At 39.0% G+C, this 18,807-nt stretch overlaps 1 protein-coding gene and 2 long non-coding RNA genes across 7 annotated transcripts in view; 1 reads left to right on the top strand and 2 right to left on the bottom strand.

Moving 5' to 3' along the window:
* Positions 1-2,339: 2,339 nt before the first annotated feature.
* LOC144295011 (uncharacterized) lies at positions 2,340-5,524 on the bottom strand. The gene is made up of 3 exons (XR_013362362.1): positions 5,408-5,524; positions 4,026-4,217; positions 2,340-2,540 (listed from the first exon to the last, which is right to left on the bottom strand). It is a non-coding gene; the product is annotated as an uncharacterized LOC144295011 (long non-coding RNA).
* Positions 2,967-18,807, top strand: part of LOC144295009 (uncharacterized) — a 52,203-nt gene continuing 36,362 nt past the window's right edge. The window contains exon 1 of the long non-coding RNA XR_013362358.1: positions 2,967-4,214. This is a non-coding gene — a long non-coding RNA (uncharacterized LOC144295009). The remainder of the gene's footprint in view (positions 4,215-18,807) is intronic.
* Positions 10,007-18,807, bottom strand: part of CCDC83 (coiled-coil domain containing 83) — a 48,908-nt gene continuing 40,107 nt past the window's right edge. For 4 of the 5 annotated variants that reach the window (XM_077867339.1, XM_077867335.1, XM_077867338.1 and 1 more), the window contains 4 exons: positions 17,573-17,694; positions 13,778-13,854; positions 13,096-13,298; positions 10,007-10,314 (listed from right to left, as the gene is read on the bottom strand). In XM_077867339.1, coding sequence (XP_077723465.1) covers positions 10,153-10,314; positions 13,096-13,298; positions 13,778-13,854; positions 17,573-17,694 — 564 coding nt within the window. In that variant the 3' untranslated portion in view covers positions 10,007-10,152. The remainder of the gene's footprint in view (positions 10,315-13,095; positions 13,299-13,777; positions 13,855-17,572; positions 17,695-18,807) is intronic. The other variant, XM_077867336.1, reaches the window with a different exon arrangement.

Genomic DNA, 18,807 nt, shown 5'->3' with positions numbered 1-18,807 from the left:
TTCATTGAATCACAGAAATACTTTTATACTTAGCTCTGTAATCCCACTTCTGGACATCTGAAGAAATTAAAGCATGGAAAATATGTGGAAGAATGCGTATCATAAGTGATGAGATTACCAAAGAAACAACTGTATAAATAACTGAAGTAAGGGAAAGTTCAATGATGACTCCTGGGGCATATCCTGGTAAGGATGTGGAGAAGGAGGGAACCCTTGTGTGCTGTCAGTGGGAATGTAAACTGGTTCAGTCACTATGGAAAACAATGGAGTTTTCTCAAGAAATTAAAAATAGAACTATCCAGGGATCCAGCAATCCCACTTATGAGTAGATACCTGCGAAGAACAAAACCATTACCCTGAAGCAATAACCTTATCCTTATGCTCACTACAGCATTATTCACTATAGCCAAGGAATGGAAACAACCTAAGTGTCTATCAGCAGATTAATTGATTTAAAAATTATATATACACAGTGGAATATTACTTATTCTTAAAGTTGAAAATAATTCCGTCATTTATGATGACATGGATGCTAAGTGAATTAAGCCAGACTAATACTGCATAGTCTCACCTACGTGTGGATTCTTTAAAACAAAACCGAAAAAGGGGAAAAAGTCAAAATAATAGAAACAATGGGAAAACAATGAAACAAAATTGGAAGGTGAGGGAAATAAGGACAGGTTGGTAAAAAGTGCAAAGTTTAAGTTATGAGAAGAATAAGGTCTGAGGATCTAATATGTAGCATGGAGACTGTAGTTGATTACACTGTCTCATATAATCAAAATTTGCTAAGGGAGTAGGACATAAATGTTGTCCTGCCACCTCGAAAAAGGTAAATAAGTGAAGTGATGGATGTGTAAAACTTTGAGAGGAATCCCTTCACACACACACACACACACTATATATGTATATGGTGGTGTGTATATATATATATATGTGTGTGTGTATATATATATATATAAAATCACATCATATACTTTAAATAGCTTTAGATTTTGTCAATTATATCTCAAAGATGAAAAAGAATGCACTAGTAATGTTAATTACTTAGAGTAGAAGTTAAGGAAGTCAAGTAACATTGAGCTAGGCTGCAAAATCAGCAGGAGGAAGGGAAATTCTGAGTGGTTAGGACTGGAGAGAGATGGGTAAGTGAAGAAAGAACACAGGGAGAGCCTAGCGTATGAACACACACACAGGACAGTTTGCATGGTATTTGTCTTTGGAGAGCATCGTTCCCTTCTGAGAGCCTTCCTACCTACAAGGAGTGATGCCCCTCCCTGCTGCTTGATGAGACAGTGCAGCATAGTGGTAACAGTGGACTCTGCAGCCATGCTAGGATTAAACGTGTTTGGACTACTTATATATACTGTGCCTGCGCCTCAATTTCTTCATCTGTAAAATGGCATAATGATGCCTACCTCATAGGACTGTTGTAACTAACGAATCAATAAATGGAAGTATTTAGAACATCCTGGCATGTGACAAAGTCTCAGTACACTTACTGGGATACAGAATAACTGGCCAAGAGCCTAGATTCTGGAGGTAAAAATCTGTGTTTAAATCCCGACCCTGTTCCTGGTTAGGGGACTTTGGGAAATTAACTAAATTTCCCTCTGCCTGTTCCTTATCTGTAAAGTGAGAATAATTGTAGACCCATCACATAGGATTATAGAAGGATCAACTAGGTTAACATACGTAAAGTGCATATAATAAGCACATTTAAGTGTTTGCTATTGTTAGTGTTACTAAAGAGGCTTTTAAAATGTCAGTCTTTGGGACTGTTCACCCTGCCCTGTTCGCATTGTACTTTGTCAGCCCAGTGCTCTGCTGGAGGTCGCACGAGCTGATTCCCAAGCAAAACCCTGAACCTCCAACTCCACACGTCCTCACACAAGCAGGAGTCCTTGATTCTAAGGCAGCTGCAGTAATTCTAGGGTCTGCTGTGACACATTTTTGAAAACAGCCAACCCCACACATTTAACCATACTTAGGTCAGCAGCTTTAGATGCACTCAGATAAAGCAGAATACTTTTTTTTTTTTAACATTTTATTTATTCATGACAGAGGCAGAGACACAAGCATAGGGAGAAGTGGGCTCCCTGCGGAGACCCTGATCCACGACTCAATCTCATGACCCCGGGATCACACCCATGCAGAAGGCAAACATTCAAACACTGAGAGACCCAGGCACCCCCGCAGAATACTTTCTAAAGTCATTTGAGCACCCCCTCCTTTTTTTCTTTTAACAGAGAATAAATACCAAAGTTTTGTTTAGTGTCTCAGAGACTGCGTTTTACTATTGGAAACACTGACTTCCTGTGAGATAAATATTCATGTTTGTCTCTGTATTAGCATTAGATTTGGCCTGTGTGTAACAAAATACACACTAACAATGATTCAAACAAGTTTATTTTCTCTGTCACATAAAAGCCTGAGCTGGCGTAGCAGCTTTGCTCACAAGACTTGTAGGTGTCTGTTTCCAAGTATAGGTGTCTTTCTGTTCCATAGTCCATCCGGTGCTCCTTCCAGCTCATAATCCACTGCAACAGGATGGAGGAAGTGGGGAGAAAGGGAGAGGAAGACATGACACAGAAATTGTGCACAGCTTCTCATGTTAAATTGGCCAGAACTTGGTCATGTGGGTTGCAAGGGAAGGTGGGAAGTAGTCTTTAATTAAGGTGATCATGTACTCAGCTAAAACAGCTAAATCAATGCATTATAGTGAAAGAGGGAAAAGAGATTTGAACGAACTCTGGCAGGCACTGTCACAGTCATACAATTTTTGTTAAAAGAATTGCTAATTTCTTGAGCCTTTTTCTGATCAATGACTAAAACCTTCCCATGTCACATATTGTAAGTTGAGATCTGAGATATACTAAAAAAAGAATTATAGTTTATACTCATAGAATTGAAATATTTCAAAGAAATTCAATACAAAATGTGCAAGTGCTTAAAAATGAAAAAGAAGCAAATCCAAACTGCTAAGTGCTCAGTATGTGTTAGAAGACATGTTGGAAATGTATACCTTCCTGCCAGATGTTAGGCCCAGCAGTATTCCATATTGACAGTTTTATGTAAATAACACAGAAGTCACTTTTTAAGTGGCTAGGAGAAAATAACTGATGCAAAAACGAACTCTAACAGTCAAAGGACATCAAAGATCTGAAGTGAACTGCACACTTGGCCAGAAGCTCAAATGAGGCCAGAGCACGCCTTCCTTCTGATTTGGTGTCTGAGGGCTTTAAGGTAAAAATGCCTCACTGACCTCAGTCATACAGAGAGGGAATCCAGCATAGTTCATTTTCATTCCTTTTAGGAGGGAAATGTTGCAAGGCCTAGCATATTTTTATAGCTGAGACTATACAAAAAGATGGCCCAAACCCAAGGAGGCAAGAGGTCAGTGAGTTGAGCATCCAGCTTGAGGAAGGAAATGCTGACAAAACCTTTTACCAAGTGTCTGTGAGGGTATCTGAATCTGCAGTCCCTTTCAAACTCATGGACTCTGCTGGAAACCTGAAAACATTACTACGTGAAAAGTCTTTCCAAGCATCTTGAAGGTTTTTAGCACTTACTCAGATCATAAGAACAGAATGACCTAAAACATAACCAGCCGAAAGAGTCATAGTGAAAAAAAAAAAAAAAAAAAGCAGCCTTTCTGGGAACTGAAGCCTCATAAAGTCACAGGAATAGGAAATGGAAATACTTAATCTAGTTAAAGTCACTAATATTTAGAAAGCCTCTGCTGCTTGAGGGCACATTTCCTTGCATCTAATGCAAGAGCCAGTTTTATTCCAAGAAAAATACAGAGAACTGTTGTGTTGAGCTCTAGTAAAACAAGGAAGGATCAAGCAAGCCTCTAACAAACAGCTCTTTATTGTCACAAAAATCCCCTGTCCTCCCTGTTCCCTGAATCGCTCTAGTGTCTGGCTCTGGGACTCAGAAAGAAACAAAAATGTTACCACTGACCCACAGCACCCAGCCTGCCTCCCCCACGCTCATAAGAATATTGGAAGTGGGTTTACTACCGGTCCCTACAGCCGGATGGAGATCAGCAGGTCCTGGGAATGGCGTCTTGGAGCCCCCAGGCCGGGCGGCAGCTCAGTGCCTCTCCCCAGCCAGCTCAGGACAGAATGAAGCCCTTCATACAGCCATCTGGGCAGCGCCTCACAGCATGTGACCAGTGGGACAGGCGCTCTCTAGACCTTCACGTAAAGGTACTGCAAAGACAACCAGACACCCAGGGCCTTACTGCCAGAGACTATTGTCAAATGCCAGTCGTTATTTCAACTGCCATGTATTTAATGTCTAGTATGTGCAGGTTACATGTCCTTATTTTAATCTTTAAAATAATTCTGCAGTATGAGAATTAGGTCCATGTGATATCGAAGCGGTAACCAGGCTGCAGAGAGGTTTAGTGACTGGCCAAGATTCGAGGTAGCCAGCCTGATTCCACAAAATGTGTTTTCCCATACTTTACCTTATCTCTTTACATCTCCTTAATTTTTCCAAGTTTATCTAATTCCTGGCCCAAAATAAGCAATTTCCCAGCCTGAGGCTAAAGCTGCTGACACTCTGTCTCTGCCCTTCCGCCTCCCCAAATCTTAAAGGGCAACATAAAAAACACATGTTTGGCTATTTTGAAAAGTGAAACCACTACATAAAATCCTCCTAAACTCATCTTAAATTTCTTTTCTAAATTTATTACTAAAGTTGTTAAAAATAGAATATTTCAGGTTAAATACAATCACCTACCATGCCTAGAGTATCTTGTCCTGCCTTCTCCCCCCTTTCTTGCTTCCTCCTTTGGTGCTGGTATGAAGAGGGAAAGCAATTTTCACACCAGCCCAGGGAGGCCTCCCTGACCCATTGGGTTCCCTTACTGGGCCATTAGCGTCTTGAAGAAAGAGGCAGTTTGATTGTGCCTCCCTACTGCCTTACGCACAGTGCCTGTCTAGAAGGACTTGTTTGATCAACAGTTTCTTGAGTGAGTGGCACTGATAGGAAGGTCACAGGGTACAGCAGTTTATTGAGATTTGCTTTGTAATGTCATCTCACAAAGCTACCACGCTACACTGTTTAGAATTTGGTATATATATGCAGATTTCTTAAGAGATAGTGCCATTCTGCAAATTCTAAACACAAGAAATGATATTAACAGAAGGAAAGAACATTCTTCCCTTTCCTTTTCCAAAGAATGACTTTTCTACTCTGACATCTTCTTGGCAGCAAACAAGACTTTTAGCCATTTGATATTTTCTTCCGATTCAAATTCACATTGTGAAGTAAAAACTGCCACAACTAACAAATTAATGCTGGAATCCTACCATGTTATGCCTGGCTTATTTTCATAATCTCATGGCCTGAACTTTTCAAGAGTGAGAGAAAAGCAATGTCAATTTCTGCTGACCTGCTGAAACCAGTGGGCTGTCACGTGGCCTCTCTTTGGTAGTTTACTGGAAGCTCTTTGATTTGTCCCAGTGGAAAGGCAGTAAGTTGTTTGTTTTGTTTTGTTTTGTTTTGTTTTCCTATCTGCAAAAGTAAAGATAAATTTTACCTATAAAATGTTTACCTCTTTCTTAGAAAAGAAACTTGGCAGATTCACTCCATGTTGTTACTAACTTTTCCTAGGACATTTCTGTTTTGTTGACCTCTGAAAGATACCCCAACAGTATTGTGCCTTCCCATTGGGAAACACTCTTGTCATTCATGGTGCAAGACATAAACATGGCTTTTCCATGCTGTCACTTTATGGAATTGATTGGAAGATAGTATTTGGGGACGTTTTGGAGAGTAACTTATTTAAGTATAGATTATATCAGTCAAGTTTACAGATCTTAAGTGTCCTGCTTAATGTTTATAAAGTGAACCATCCATGTTAACTGCCACTCAGATCAAGATGATTAGAAAACTCCTTCATGTACCATCTTAGTCTTTCCCTACTACAAAAGTAATCACTATACTAGTCTGACTTCTATTGTTAAGGTTAGTATGCCTGTCCTGTTTTGTGTAAGTGGAATCATATGTGCTATTTTGTATCAGCCTTCTTTCAATCTTATGTGTAGAAGATTGATCTATGTAGCTATATCTGACAGGTTGTTCTTTTTCATTGCTGTATAGTATTCCATTGAATGACTGTCTATAGACTATTTACACATTCTATTACTGACAGTCATTAGGGTTGTTTCAAATTTTTTACTACTATCAGTAAAGCTGTTAGGGACATTGTTATCATGTCTTCCGGTAAACGTAAGCACTCATTTTTATTCCATATTAAGCCAAGAGTGTAACTGCTGGATCATATTCAGCTTTACTAAATACTATCATATTCCAAGTGCTTATATGCCAAATTATGATCCCACCAACAATTATATGAGAGTTCAAGTTGTTCCATATCCTTGTCAATATTTGCAGTCCTTAACTTTTAATTTTAGCCATTCTGATGCATGTATACTTGTATCTCATGGTTTTAATTGGCCTTTCTCTGATGAGTAATAATACCAATCTTCTTTTTATGCTCATTAGTTGCTAGGATGTACTCTTTTGCATAGTGGTAATTCAAATCTTTTGCCCATTTTCCCCTAAAATGGTTGTCTTTTTTTCCTATTGATTTGTAAAAGTTATTTATATATTTTAGATATTTCTTTGTTAGATATATGTGTAGAAAATATATTCTCCCAGTATGTGGCCTACTTTTTGACTCTTATGGTGTCTTTTAATGAAAAGAGACTGTAGTTTTCATGAAATTCAATTTATCAGTTTATGATCAGTGATTTTTATGTCATTTCCACCCCCTCTCCAGGGAGATAGGTGACACAGGAAGTAGTAGACTTGGGGGGATTTGGCAGAGCACAGCCAAATCCACACTTACCCACCTACCAGACGTAGATGTTAATTCAAGCATAGGCTTTGAGGATCTATTGGGTATGTAAAGGGGAACACAAAGACATTCTATTTCCTACTTGAAGCTTTATTGTTTTACTATATTTAGGTCTCTGATCCCCTTGGAATTGATTTTTGTGTATGGTATGATGTGTCAAGTTTCATTTTTTCCTGAGTGTAGATATATAGTTGACTCAGAATCATTTTTTTAAATGATAAAAACTCCCCCCTCCCAAGTTATAATATCATGTTTGTCAGAAATCACATGATTTTGTGGGTTGGTTTCTGGACTCTATTCTTTTCCACTGGACTTTTTCTCTATCCTTGGGCCAAAACCACACTGTCTTAATTACTGAACCGTTAAAAGTCTTGCAATTTGGTAATAAGCTCTCTAATTCTGTTGTTTTTCTTCAAGATTGTCTTGACTATCATAGGTTTTTTGCCCAGGTTATAGATTTCCATAATAATATTAGACATTATTAATTTCTATGAACAAAAGCCTGATGTGATTTTTATTGAGATTGCACTGAATATACAGATATAGGAAAACCTCACGTCTTAAGTATTTTGACTCTTCCAATCCATGATCATGGTATATGTCTCCATTCCCCATTTATTTAGGTCTTCTTTAATTTCTCTTAACAATGTTCTGCAGTCCTCAACATGGAAGTCTTGCTCATATTTCATTAGCTAAATTTCTTGATTTTCAAGTTTTGTTGCTTTGTTTTTTTAAAGATTTTATTTATTCATGAGAGACACACACACACAGAGAGAGAGAGAGAGAGAGAGGCAGAGACACAGGCAGAGGGAGAAGCAGGCTCTATGCAGGAAGTCTGATGTGGGACTTGATCCTGGGTCTCCAGGATCACACACTGGGCTGAAGGCGGCGCTAAACTGCTGAGCCACCCAGGCTGCCCCAATTTTGAAGTTATTATAAGTGATTTATTTTTTTTAAGTGATTTAAATCTTTCAGAATTGTTTGCTGCTAGTATAAAGAAATACGATGGCTCTTTGTTGATCTGTACTCTGTAACTTTTGCTAAATTCACTCATAAATTCTAGTAGTTTGTAGATTATTTTGCATTATCTATATACAGAAACTTGACATCTATAAGTAATTGAGTTTGCTTCTTCTTTTAAAATCTCTAGGCTATGAATTTATTTTTCTTGCCTTTATTGAACTGGCTACAACCTCAAGGTCCATTAAACACAGTTGAATAGAAGCATGGTAGTAGGGGATCCCTGGGTCCTTTTTAAAGGGATTTTTAAAAGGATTAAAAAATTCCTTTAAAAAAATATGGTAGTGAACATATGTGTCTTGTTGGGACACATGGGAAAATGTTAATATTTCACTATTAAGTGCAGTGTTAGCTATAGTATTTAACGCTATTCCTTGTTTGCTAAGAGCTTTATCATACATTTATGAATTTTTATCACAGTACTGAATTTTATCAAATGCTGCACCTATTGAGATGATCATATGAGTTACCAATGTTCCATTCATTATACTTTTGATTTTAAATTTTGAGATATAAATTCATATGCAATTGTACAAGATACTATGAACAGATTGTACTCTTTATCCAATTTCCCTCAAGAGTACCATTTTTCAAAATTATAGTATAATACCATAGGCAGGATATTCACAGTGATTTAATCCACTGGTTCTGTTTGTTTCCACTCTGATTTCTGAATGTTAAACCAACCTTTCATTCTTTATTCATGAAACATGTAATACTGGATGCAATAAGCTAATATTTTGTGAGGGATTCTGCATCTATATTCATGAGAGATATTGGCCTGCAATTCTCTTCTCTTGTAATGACCTGCCAGGTTTGGGTGTAGGATTATATTGGCCTCACAGAATGATTTGCATTTCTTTTTTTCTCTACTCTCTGAGTTTGTGTATGTTTGCTACTATATATTTTTGAAATCTTTGGAGAAATTCACCAGTAAAGCAAGCCATCTAGGTCTGAAATTTTCCGTGTGGGGAAATTTTAAGTATAGGTTAGATCTTCTTTTTATAGATTGAGGACTATTCAGAATTTTTATTTCCTTGTTTTTCAGGAAATATTCCCATTTCATCAAAGTTGTTGACTTTATTGAGGAAGTTTTTCCCTTTAATTTCCTTTTATGATATTTTTCATAATGTTAGTCAAATATGTAGTGATTTTTCCTTTTTCATTTGTTTTTTGCTTTCTTTTTTGATTTGTCTTATTAGGGGTTATCAACTTTAATTAACCCTGCAAGCCAGCTTTTGGTTTTATTGATTTTTTTCTTTATCTTTGGCCTTCTAGTTAAAAGATGTTCCTTGTAGAAAGCATTATAAGTAAATGTAGCTTTAAAATGAAAGCTTGATGTCAAATTGACTATATACCTGATGTCAGGTATATAGTCCTTGGCTTGTGGCACTCATAAAAGGGAAGTGGTAATGGTCTTAACAGGGACTCAGCAGTTTAGACTTTTTTAAAGATTTATTTATTTGAGAGAGGGGGTATGAGATGACCAGAGGGAGAGGGAGAGAAAGAACCCCAAGCAGACTCCCCGCTGAGCCCAGAGCCCAACTTGTGGCTCGATGTGGGGCTTGACGTGGGGTTGGACATGGCACTCCCCACAGGGTTTCACACGGTGCTCTATCACAGGACCATGAGATCATGACCTGAGCAGAAATCGTGAGTCTCTCACTTAACCAACTGAACCACCCAGGCACCCCTGGCAGCTTAGACTTCATAGAGCTGAGAGGAGAGAGATCTCACTCTTGGTAGATTATTTTTATATAATAAATTACCACCCTCAGATTTATGTGTTTCTAAAGTATTTTATCTTTATTATAAATAGTGTTAAGTTAAAGAAGAATAGACCTGAATTGTGGACTGGCTATCATTCAAAACCTTCAGAGGCAAAGCTGTGTAGTCAGTGCTGTGCAAATCTCTGAATTTGTCTTAGAAAATTTCTAATTGAATTATTTCATATTGGAATGATAGATTAAACAAAAGGTTTTTAAGTGGTAAGGAAACTGAGAAACCATCTCATGCCCATTATTATGTTTCTGAATACTTGGATATGGAAATACAAAGTGTACTCTTTTTTTTGTCATGCAGATAAATGAACAGCAGAATACTTGGAACTTTGATTTTAAATGTCATTATGACCTTTAGAAATAACAACTGGTTTAAAAATGGACCAAAGTGTAGGTAAAATGGGCAAGTAATACACTTCAGTTCCCAATGAAAATTTATAAGGAAAAGTTATTTTTACTTTGCAGCTTTTGGTCTTAGAGAAAAGACTTCATCATTTTGTATGTGATGCGGCTTTCTGGGCTCCTGGTATCTTCATAGCATTTGACTGGAATTTCTTTTTCTTGAAAATGAATTGGCATTTTCTTGCTCGCCACACTCATGAGCTTCACTTGCAGGGGACCCAGGTTTACATAATCCTGTGGTGAACAGAAGAGAATAGGAGAGGTTATTTAACAAGTTACCAGTCTCAATAGTTAGGTTTCCCTTATTATAATTCGCCTTTATCTGACAGATTTCACTGCCTTCTTAATTGCCTAAATAACATATGAAATATGAGAGCCACTGTAAACAGGAAACCAGTCAATAAATATATATGCCCAGTGAGGCGTGATAGGCAAGATCTCCAAATGAGCACACCGCAAGGCTGACAGGCTTGTCTTTCTGGGAGTTGGGTGAGGGGCACCAGTTAGAGTGGGGAGATATATTCTCTCAAAGTCTTTAATTGGTAAAAGAAAGTGTTGGCTGTACATATGTAGCCCTATGCTGGCCAGTATATAACCATGGCAGAGTTTTCTGTATTATTCAAGAATGGGAAGGATTTGTAAACGTCACTTTGACTATAAATATTCTAATATTGAGCAAATTCTCCATGAATTTTTCTCACTTTTCACAGAACCGCTGACTACTGGAAAGGTAAAACTTATCATTTTCTGCCTTAAACTATAGTTTAAGATATCAACAAATGGAATTAAAAATCTAATTTACATGAAATCCCACAGCCAACCTAATACTGAGTTGAAACAGCTCACTCAGTCCCTACCTAGTGTGCCTTCTCAAGCCATAACTCTCTTTGGAATTCCTTCAACATTTCAGCAAACCTTTCCTGAGTGCCCATTTTGTGCCAGGCCCTGTACCAAGTGCTGGGGTGCAATGATAAGGTCACAGACTGACTGGTCAGTGAGAAAGACACAGGCGGTACATTTCTCTTGTACAGTAATAGTGACTTTCTATCTGTCTTCTAGCATGTAAACAATTTGAGGGTAGGGTCTATCATATAGGCATCTAATTAATTGTATTTATTGTGTTTTAAAAATATATAATTATAGGGCTATAATAAATGTAAGATAGGAAAAAAAAACAAACTGATGGATGTCTACCACATATTTCAGGGTCTCCTTAAGCTGTCATGACAAAATATCATAGACTGACCAGCTTACACAACAGGCATTTAGTTTGTATAGTCTGGAGACTCAGAAATTCAAGATCTGAGTGCCAGCATGGTTGAGTTCTGGTAAGAGTTCTCTTTTTGGTTTATAAATGGCTACTTTCTTCCTGTGTCCTTACATGTAAGGCAGAGACTCTTGTTATAAGCCATAGTCCTATCAGATTGGGGCTCCATCTTTTTTAACCTCATTTAACCTTAGTTACCTTCTAAAGACCCTATCTCCAGATTGGGTGTTAGGGCTTCAACATATGAATTTGGTGGGGTAAGAGTGGAGGTGGGGATACAATTCAGTCCATAGTATATACAGTGCCATTTCCACCATCAAAAAACCTCCATGGAAAGTAAGAATGTCTTTCATCAACCAAATGGCATGTGACTTTGGAATTTTGTGGACAATTGTCTACTAGCCTGAGGTCATGATAACATAGCAGGTGTCAGGATTTCAAGACTCCCATGGGGGTGTTTGAATGCCTTAGAGAGAACTTTAGTCTTTAAGTTGTCACTTGATGTTAGCAGGACTGAGCTGTAGTTAGCTAATAATGATTTTTGTTGATCTTTTCCGTTTTTTCTGCTTTCATATACCACTCTTTCTCCTACCAGATTTTAAGTTCTAGGAGAATTTTAAAAGTTATCAGTAGTATTAAGAAGGAAAATAGCAAGGGATGGCTGTGGGAGTAACTGGAATGTACCAAAAAGGTTTTAAAATTAAAAAGCTTTGATATTGCAGTTTTCACCTAATGTGGTATATACAGCAGTTTGTACTTTCCAAAGATGGCCGCACTAATAGATATCCTGTCCCATGTGCTTTTCTTTTTTGTTGTTGTTAGATTTTATTTATTTATTCATGAAAGACATTTCATGAATAAATAAAGAGAGACAGAAAGAAAGAGAAGCAGAGACACAGGCAGAGGGAGAAGCAGGCTCCATGCAGGGAGCCCGACGTGGGACTCGATCCCAGGTCTCCAGGATCAGGCCCTGGGCCGAAGGCAGCACTAAACAGCTGAGCCACCCAGGCTGCTCCCCCATGTGCTTTCTTACAATGTGATGCTCCTTCCTCTCTCCAGATGCTGGAACTACATTCCCTCCCCTTGGATGGAACTTTGTAACTACATCAACCAATAGAATATGATGGAAGTGATGATGTATGATTTCCAAATCTAAGTCATACAAAATATTACAGCATTCACCTTGGTCTCTGGCATTGCTTGTTCTGGGAGAAGCCAGACACCATAACAGAAACAATAAAGGCACCCCAAGGAGAAGCTCATGTGAAGAACCGGGGCTCCCAGCTTAGCCAGCATTAATTTGCCATCCATATGAGTGAGCTACCCTGGAAATGGATCCTTGCTCTAAACAAGCCTTCAGAGGACCGTTGCCCTAGCTGACATATGACTGCAACTGCCTGACGGCCCATGTGAAAAATGTTCATTGGAGCCCTTTCCAAATTCCTAACCAACAGAAGCCACAAAAGAAAATAAATGACAATTGTTATAAGCCACTAAGTTTGGAGGTAATTTGTTATATAGCATTAGATAACTTACATGGTATGCTAGGAATGGGACCTTGCTAATGAATATATGTAGCAAATTGCACAAGGGTAGGAGTGAAAGTTATATCTAATGAGAAATGTGAATGGTGGGCAAATTTTACTAAAAATTGCAAACAATTTTTCAATATCCATATTTCAGGTTAATTTTTTCCATTAATATAACGGCATTCTCTTAATACTCAAAATTTTTTTCATGAATCCTACCTTGAAATCCTGTTCATCCTCATATAGTAAGTATTTCATATCAGAGGCCCCAAATTCCATACATGAGTTGTCTTCTTCATCTATCTTCAGGTGCTTGACATATCTGATACTACCCTCATGACAGAGATATAAAGCACTGCTCTCAGATGATGAGCTCATGATGTCTGTACTTTTAACTTCTACGGGTTGTAATTTTGACTCTTCTGGGATGAATACAAAGAAACTGGTTATTTTGGGATGGATAAAAATGAAAATACAATCAATACACACTTTGTCACACTTTTAGTTTGAAAAGGCTTTTAGAAATTAGAATCTATGTATTAAGGCGAGAGTGAGTCCCATTTTTAGAATCACTAAGTTGTTTTGCCTTCTGTTAGCTAATAGGTTTTGGTAACTGAGGTGCATGTTGGTGTTTTGGTTCATTGACTAAATTGGAACCAAAATGCACCAGTGTAGACAGCATCCCATCCCTCCCATTACTTATGTAATTCACTGTGAAACATGGAGACTTTAATTCAAAAACAGGACTAGAGAAAGCTACAAGGAGAAGAAAACTGTGGAGAAGCTGTCATGTATCTATTCCCTGAATAGCTCTTGGGTATGAGGTACCTGTCTATAATAGATGCTCAATAAGTATTTGTTAAATTTTTGAGATGCTATCACCATTACAATAAAATAATACCTTCATGTATTTCTGGCAACTCCAGAGGCACTTTATGTGGTGCTTCCAGTCCAGCAGCTTGAGTAAGATAGAGTTGCCTAAGAAGAACAAATGAGAAAAGAAGTCTGTCAGTCAACAAATTTTATACCATCTGCTCACTGGTGTCTGTTTCTCTGGTAGGTGTTAGAGACACAGTGATGAACAATGAGACATAGTTTCTACCCTTTGGAGCATAAGGCCCAGTGGGGTGACAGACAGGCTCACAGTGTTTTAGGACGATGGTCTGTAACCCTGATGGGTGGTTGGTGAAGTGTGAGAAATACTGTGGGGCAGAGAGAAGAAGCACCTGATTGACCTTTAGGAGGTAAAGGAAGGTTTCCAGGAGGAGATGGTACCTGAGCTGAGTCTTGAAGAACCAGAGGCTGTTTGCCAGGGAAGGGCTTGGGTGAGGAAGGGTATTGCATGATAAGGAAATAACACACTTATGTCCTGGAAATGAAAGGAAGCAGGATACCAGTTAGAGTGCTGTTGTAGTAATCCAGGTGAGGAACAACTGTGGCCTGAATGGATGGTCTTAAAATGAAGAGAAAAAGAGAAAGACAGTGAGCAGGAGGGGTCACGGGTGACGTTGAGATTCTGGCCATTGCTGAGTCGCATGTTCCAGTCACATGCCTGGTGACTTGTACGTCTGCTACCGCAGCTCTCTATGCATGTAGGCAAGCCTGTGCTCTGCTTTTCAGCACCTACTGAATTTCAACCAGAACATATAATGTCTTGAAAGCTCCATGTAGCTTGTCCTTGAAGTTTGCCTGAAGAGAACATGAATCAGACTCATGCAGATATTCAAACCACCACTCCTGCTTAGCAGCTCAGCAATCAGAGTGAAGCCCCTGGATTACAGGTTGTCAGTTATTTAAAGAACATGAGTAAAATGTTATTCAAAATGCTTAAGTCTCCAGCAATAATGTAACTACATATAATATTTATGTTTGTAAAAGTTTCTGAAGGTTCAACTTTGTATAGGTCACTTTCACATGTAGCTCTGGTCTACAGGTGGATATGTCTGGGGTTTTAGAATTCCCTTTTCCCCTGGTTTTTCCATTTTGAATCATTATGATCTTACTAAATGTTATAAATATTATAAATCTAGATTCTCTCTTAACCATTAATTTATTGTCATTTTTGTACCACTACAGGGTGACAATACTCGATGATCTAGAAAATACTTAAAGAATGTTATTATTAGATTTGTGAGTGTTAGATTTGTAGGTATTGGTCCACTTAGCCTCAGTTCTGTGACATGGGAGTCCCTGGGTAGTCACCTTTGGTGGACATTGGCCTCATCTCATATGAGTTGTAAAGAGAAAAAGTCTGAGGAGCATTGGATGGGAAAGGTAGTAACTCTATTAGCTAAAATACCCCATTCTTCAGCCAAATAGGAAAACAACTTTTTTGTATGTCCTTGGGGCACAGTTTATGTCTACTTCTCACTACCTTCTAGTATCTTACAAGACCTGAGTTCTCAACAGGTGAAAAGGGAAGTTGCCATAAGATATGCAAAATGTATTATATTTCTTTGACTTGAAAATGGTTTATAGTAAAAGCTCCTGAATATGGTCAAAGTTCCCCTTCTAGAAAAGTAGTCTAACAGACAACGGAGGGTTTACACATTTCTGTTCCTTTACACAGATTTTTCTAAAATTTCCTAAAGACTTGCCTCGAGGAATTTACAATCTAGCAAGGAAGCAGACATTAAATAAGTAATCATGGGTGTGATAAATGCTGGCCATGAATGAAAAGATTAGGGTACCATGGAAGCATATACCAGGGCTCCTCGCCTGGTTCTCATAAATGTCGCTTTCTTTTTGGTTGGCCAGATTTTGAACTCCTCTGTCCCGACTCTGAAGCAAGACTAAACACTCAGGTCTCTCACTAAAGAAAACCAATCCACAAAGCACTGATGAACATTGTTTTACTGAATTTTTGTGGGGTTAAGGATAAAATTGGATAGGGTTAAATTGCACATGACACAGCAAACAGCTTACTTAAGCTGACAGCCAAGTTCTCCCTGGCCAGTGAAAAAATTCCCCTTCGTATGACTAGCGATTCACATCCACGGCAGCACCAATCAGACACAGCAGGCTGAGCTGACCAAAGCAGCAAGTGGAGTTGGCACTTCGGAGGGTAGCTCCTTCCCAAGGTTGGGCCCATTCAGAAGAGGAAAGACGACAGAGGAGGCAGGTGGAGCTGTAAGCGTAAGCGTGTAAGCCACGTGTAGAGATTAGACCTGCTGCTAAGAAGGTGGCAGCAGCAGCAGGCAGTGGTGGGACAGGAGCATGGAGCTGGAGACCTGATAGGAGAGGAGGGGCCTGGCAAGAGCGTGTCACCTACTGGAGGAATGGTGAGGCCCCCACCCCCTAGGACACCTTGAGGGCATCAGGTCAAGAGATTGGGAATTCAGGAGTCCAGTGAACAGCCAATTCATTCAGCCTGACTGCCTATCACATCTGCACATCTGCCTCTCCAGAGCAGTACGTCTACACTGTGGAAGGGAGCAGGTGACCCCCTTCTCTGTCCAGTCTCGTCAAGCTTTCAGCCTGTAATGCAACTGCATTATTTCCCAGATTCTCCAGTTTTGTATCCTGCTGCCCATCTCTTAGCCCAGCAAACAAAACCCCCACAACTTACCTGTATCCACCCTTCTTGGAACACATCGGGAAGTTTGTAAACAAAAAATGCCTTATTATGTCATAAACAGTATTTTTCCAAGCCACACCAGCAACAGGAGCTACTCTGGTAGAAATTTTTTCATGGCCCTTTCACCATGTTGAATTTCTCTGCTTTAATTCCTAGACCTAGACATTTGTCTCCCATCTTCCACATGTACAATCTACATTTGTGTGAGTCATTTCTCCTCTTTTCCTAAACATGCTAATATTCATATTAGTTCTTGTTTCTGACTACTTGCCCAACTTATAATCACCACTTTGAATTTTAATTTCATATTCCAAGGCCCTAATTTTCCTTAAGACTTGTGTATTGAGAATTCTTTTGTCAGGTAAGAAAAAGAAATGACCTAAAATACACCGTTGGTTTTTCTTGTGCAGGAATAAATGTGACTTGGAATACCAGGCTACCTTCTCTGTCTAGAAGGTAGTTTGACTCTTCCACTAACTATCAACGGAAACAATTTTACAGTCCACAAGGTAACCAGAAGCTGAGAAGACTTCCGGGAAGCTACCACAAAGTTGATCACTTCCTCCTTTGTGCTGACTCCACACCTCATGCATGTTGTGCTGCACTGGTATGCTTTCATTTTTATGCCTACTTTCCCTGCTGACTTGGAGGCTTTTGAAGGTCCGCACTTGTAATGTTCATGTTAAGTGTTTGTTATTAAGACTAGTGCACTGCTAGAAAAAGTAAGCCGAAGTTTGCACTGTACCAATGAGCAATTGTAATACTCTTATACCTTCACCACAGCCATTTGGTGAGTTCCTTTCTTTTTTTTTTTTTTTTTTTATAAATTTTTATTTATATATAATAGTCACACAGAGAGAGAGAGACAGAGACACAGGCAGAGGGAGAAGCAGGCTCCACGCAGGGAGCCCGACGTGGGATTCGATCCTGAGTCTCCAGGATCGCGCCCGGGGCCAAAGGCAGGCGCCAAACCACTGCGCCACCCAGGGATCCCGAGTTCCTTTCTTTTCAACTATTGCCATCCAGATGGAGCACTAAGAAATTAAATCATCTTTTAAAAATAACTTTTACAATACAAATGTTTACAGACTACTTTCTAGATATGTTAATGACTTTCACCTGGGTATTTTGAGATCCACAAGTCTACAGTTGAATAGTTGATCAATAAGCACCAAATTTTCTTCTTCCAATTCATGAATAGTACTTTCCAGTTCTTCAACTTCCTTTCTGTGATTTGCAATCTGTTCTCAGAAGAAGACAATGGATGGATGTTGGTACTTGTTAACTTAGTTCTATCTAGTCTTCTGTAAGAAATTCACTTCTAAAAAAGTTCATTTGCCTGAGGGAAAGATCTATCCTGTACTATTTGTTACTCGGTTTCTTTGTCCTTACTCTCTAAGAAGGAATGGGTGGGTCTTTTTTCTAGACTGTTTGCCGAACTTGTTTGCATGGTTAGACAACGAATGGCAGGAGTTGTCCTTTCTTACCCTTTCAAAAACATCACCAGATTTATTTGTGAGCTGGAGTTAGAGATAAACATGAAAATAAGAATTAAATTATCAATGTGGTTAAATGGGGGAAGATGGTGATAAAACCAAAAGTGGTGTGATCAAACCATAACAGAAGCTGTCAGGTACTATGGGGGATTCATCGTATGTCTGGTGTAGGGGGGAAGGGAGTTTTAATAGAGGAGATGACATCTAATCTGGATTTTGAAGACCAAAGAGGGTACACTGTAGGCAGAAGGAACCACATGTTACGCACATTATTTTGGTGTAGATAGAAAGAGGACGTGGGGAGAAGTAGGAGAGAAACTGGACAATTAGGGAAATAATGGCAAAGGGTCTGGATTTTAATTTTGCAGGTGATAGAAGGTCATTGATAGACATAGTAGATTTGATGTTTACTAAGGAAATATGGCTAACTTCATTAAACATAAACAAAATTTGCTGTTTCTATTGATGGAATTCCCATTAGTCTTTAAGAAGTGTATTTTGAAAACCTCTGTCTAAAGAAGGCTAGGATAGTGGGAAAAATGTATAGAACGTGACTAGATAGAGCTCCCGGCTTCCCTCCCTGCCCGCCTCATATGGCATGAACCATACAGATGCTGCATCGAGAATTCATGGAGAGAGGTCAGGACAATAGAATTAGAAGCAAGAGTATAAAAAGGGGTTCCTGGGTGGCTCACTCTTGATTTCGCCTAGGTCATGATCTCGGGGTCATGAGATGGAGCCCCGTGTCTGCTCTGGTCTCAGGGGGGAGTCTGCTTGAGATTCTCCCTCTCCCTCTGCCCCTCCCGCTGCTCGTGCTCTCTCTCTCTCAAATAAATAAATAAATAAATAAATAAATAA

This window comes from Canis aureus, chromosome 23 (genome assembly GCF_053574225.1).
Source record: "Canis aureus isolate CA01 chromosome 23, VMU_Caureus_v.1.0, whole genome shotgun sequence".
Classification (NCBI taxonomy): domain Eukaryota; kingdom Metazoa; phylum Chordata; class Mammalia; order Carnivora; family Canidae; genus Canis; species Canis aureus.
This window is presented reverse-complemented; position numbering and strand designations above follow the sequence as displayed.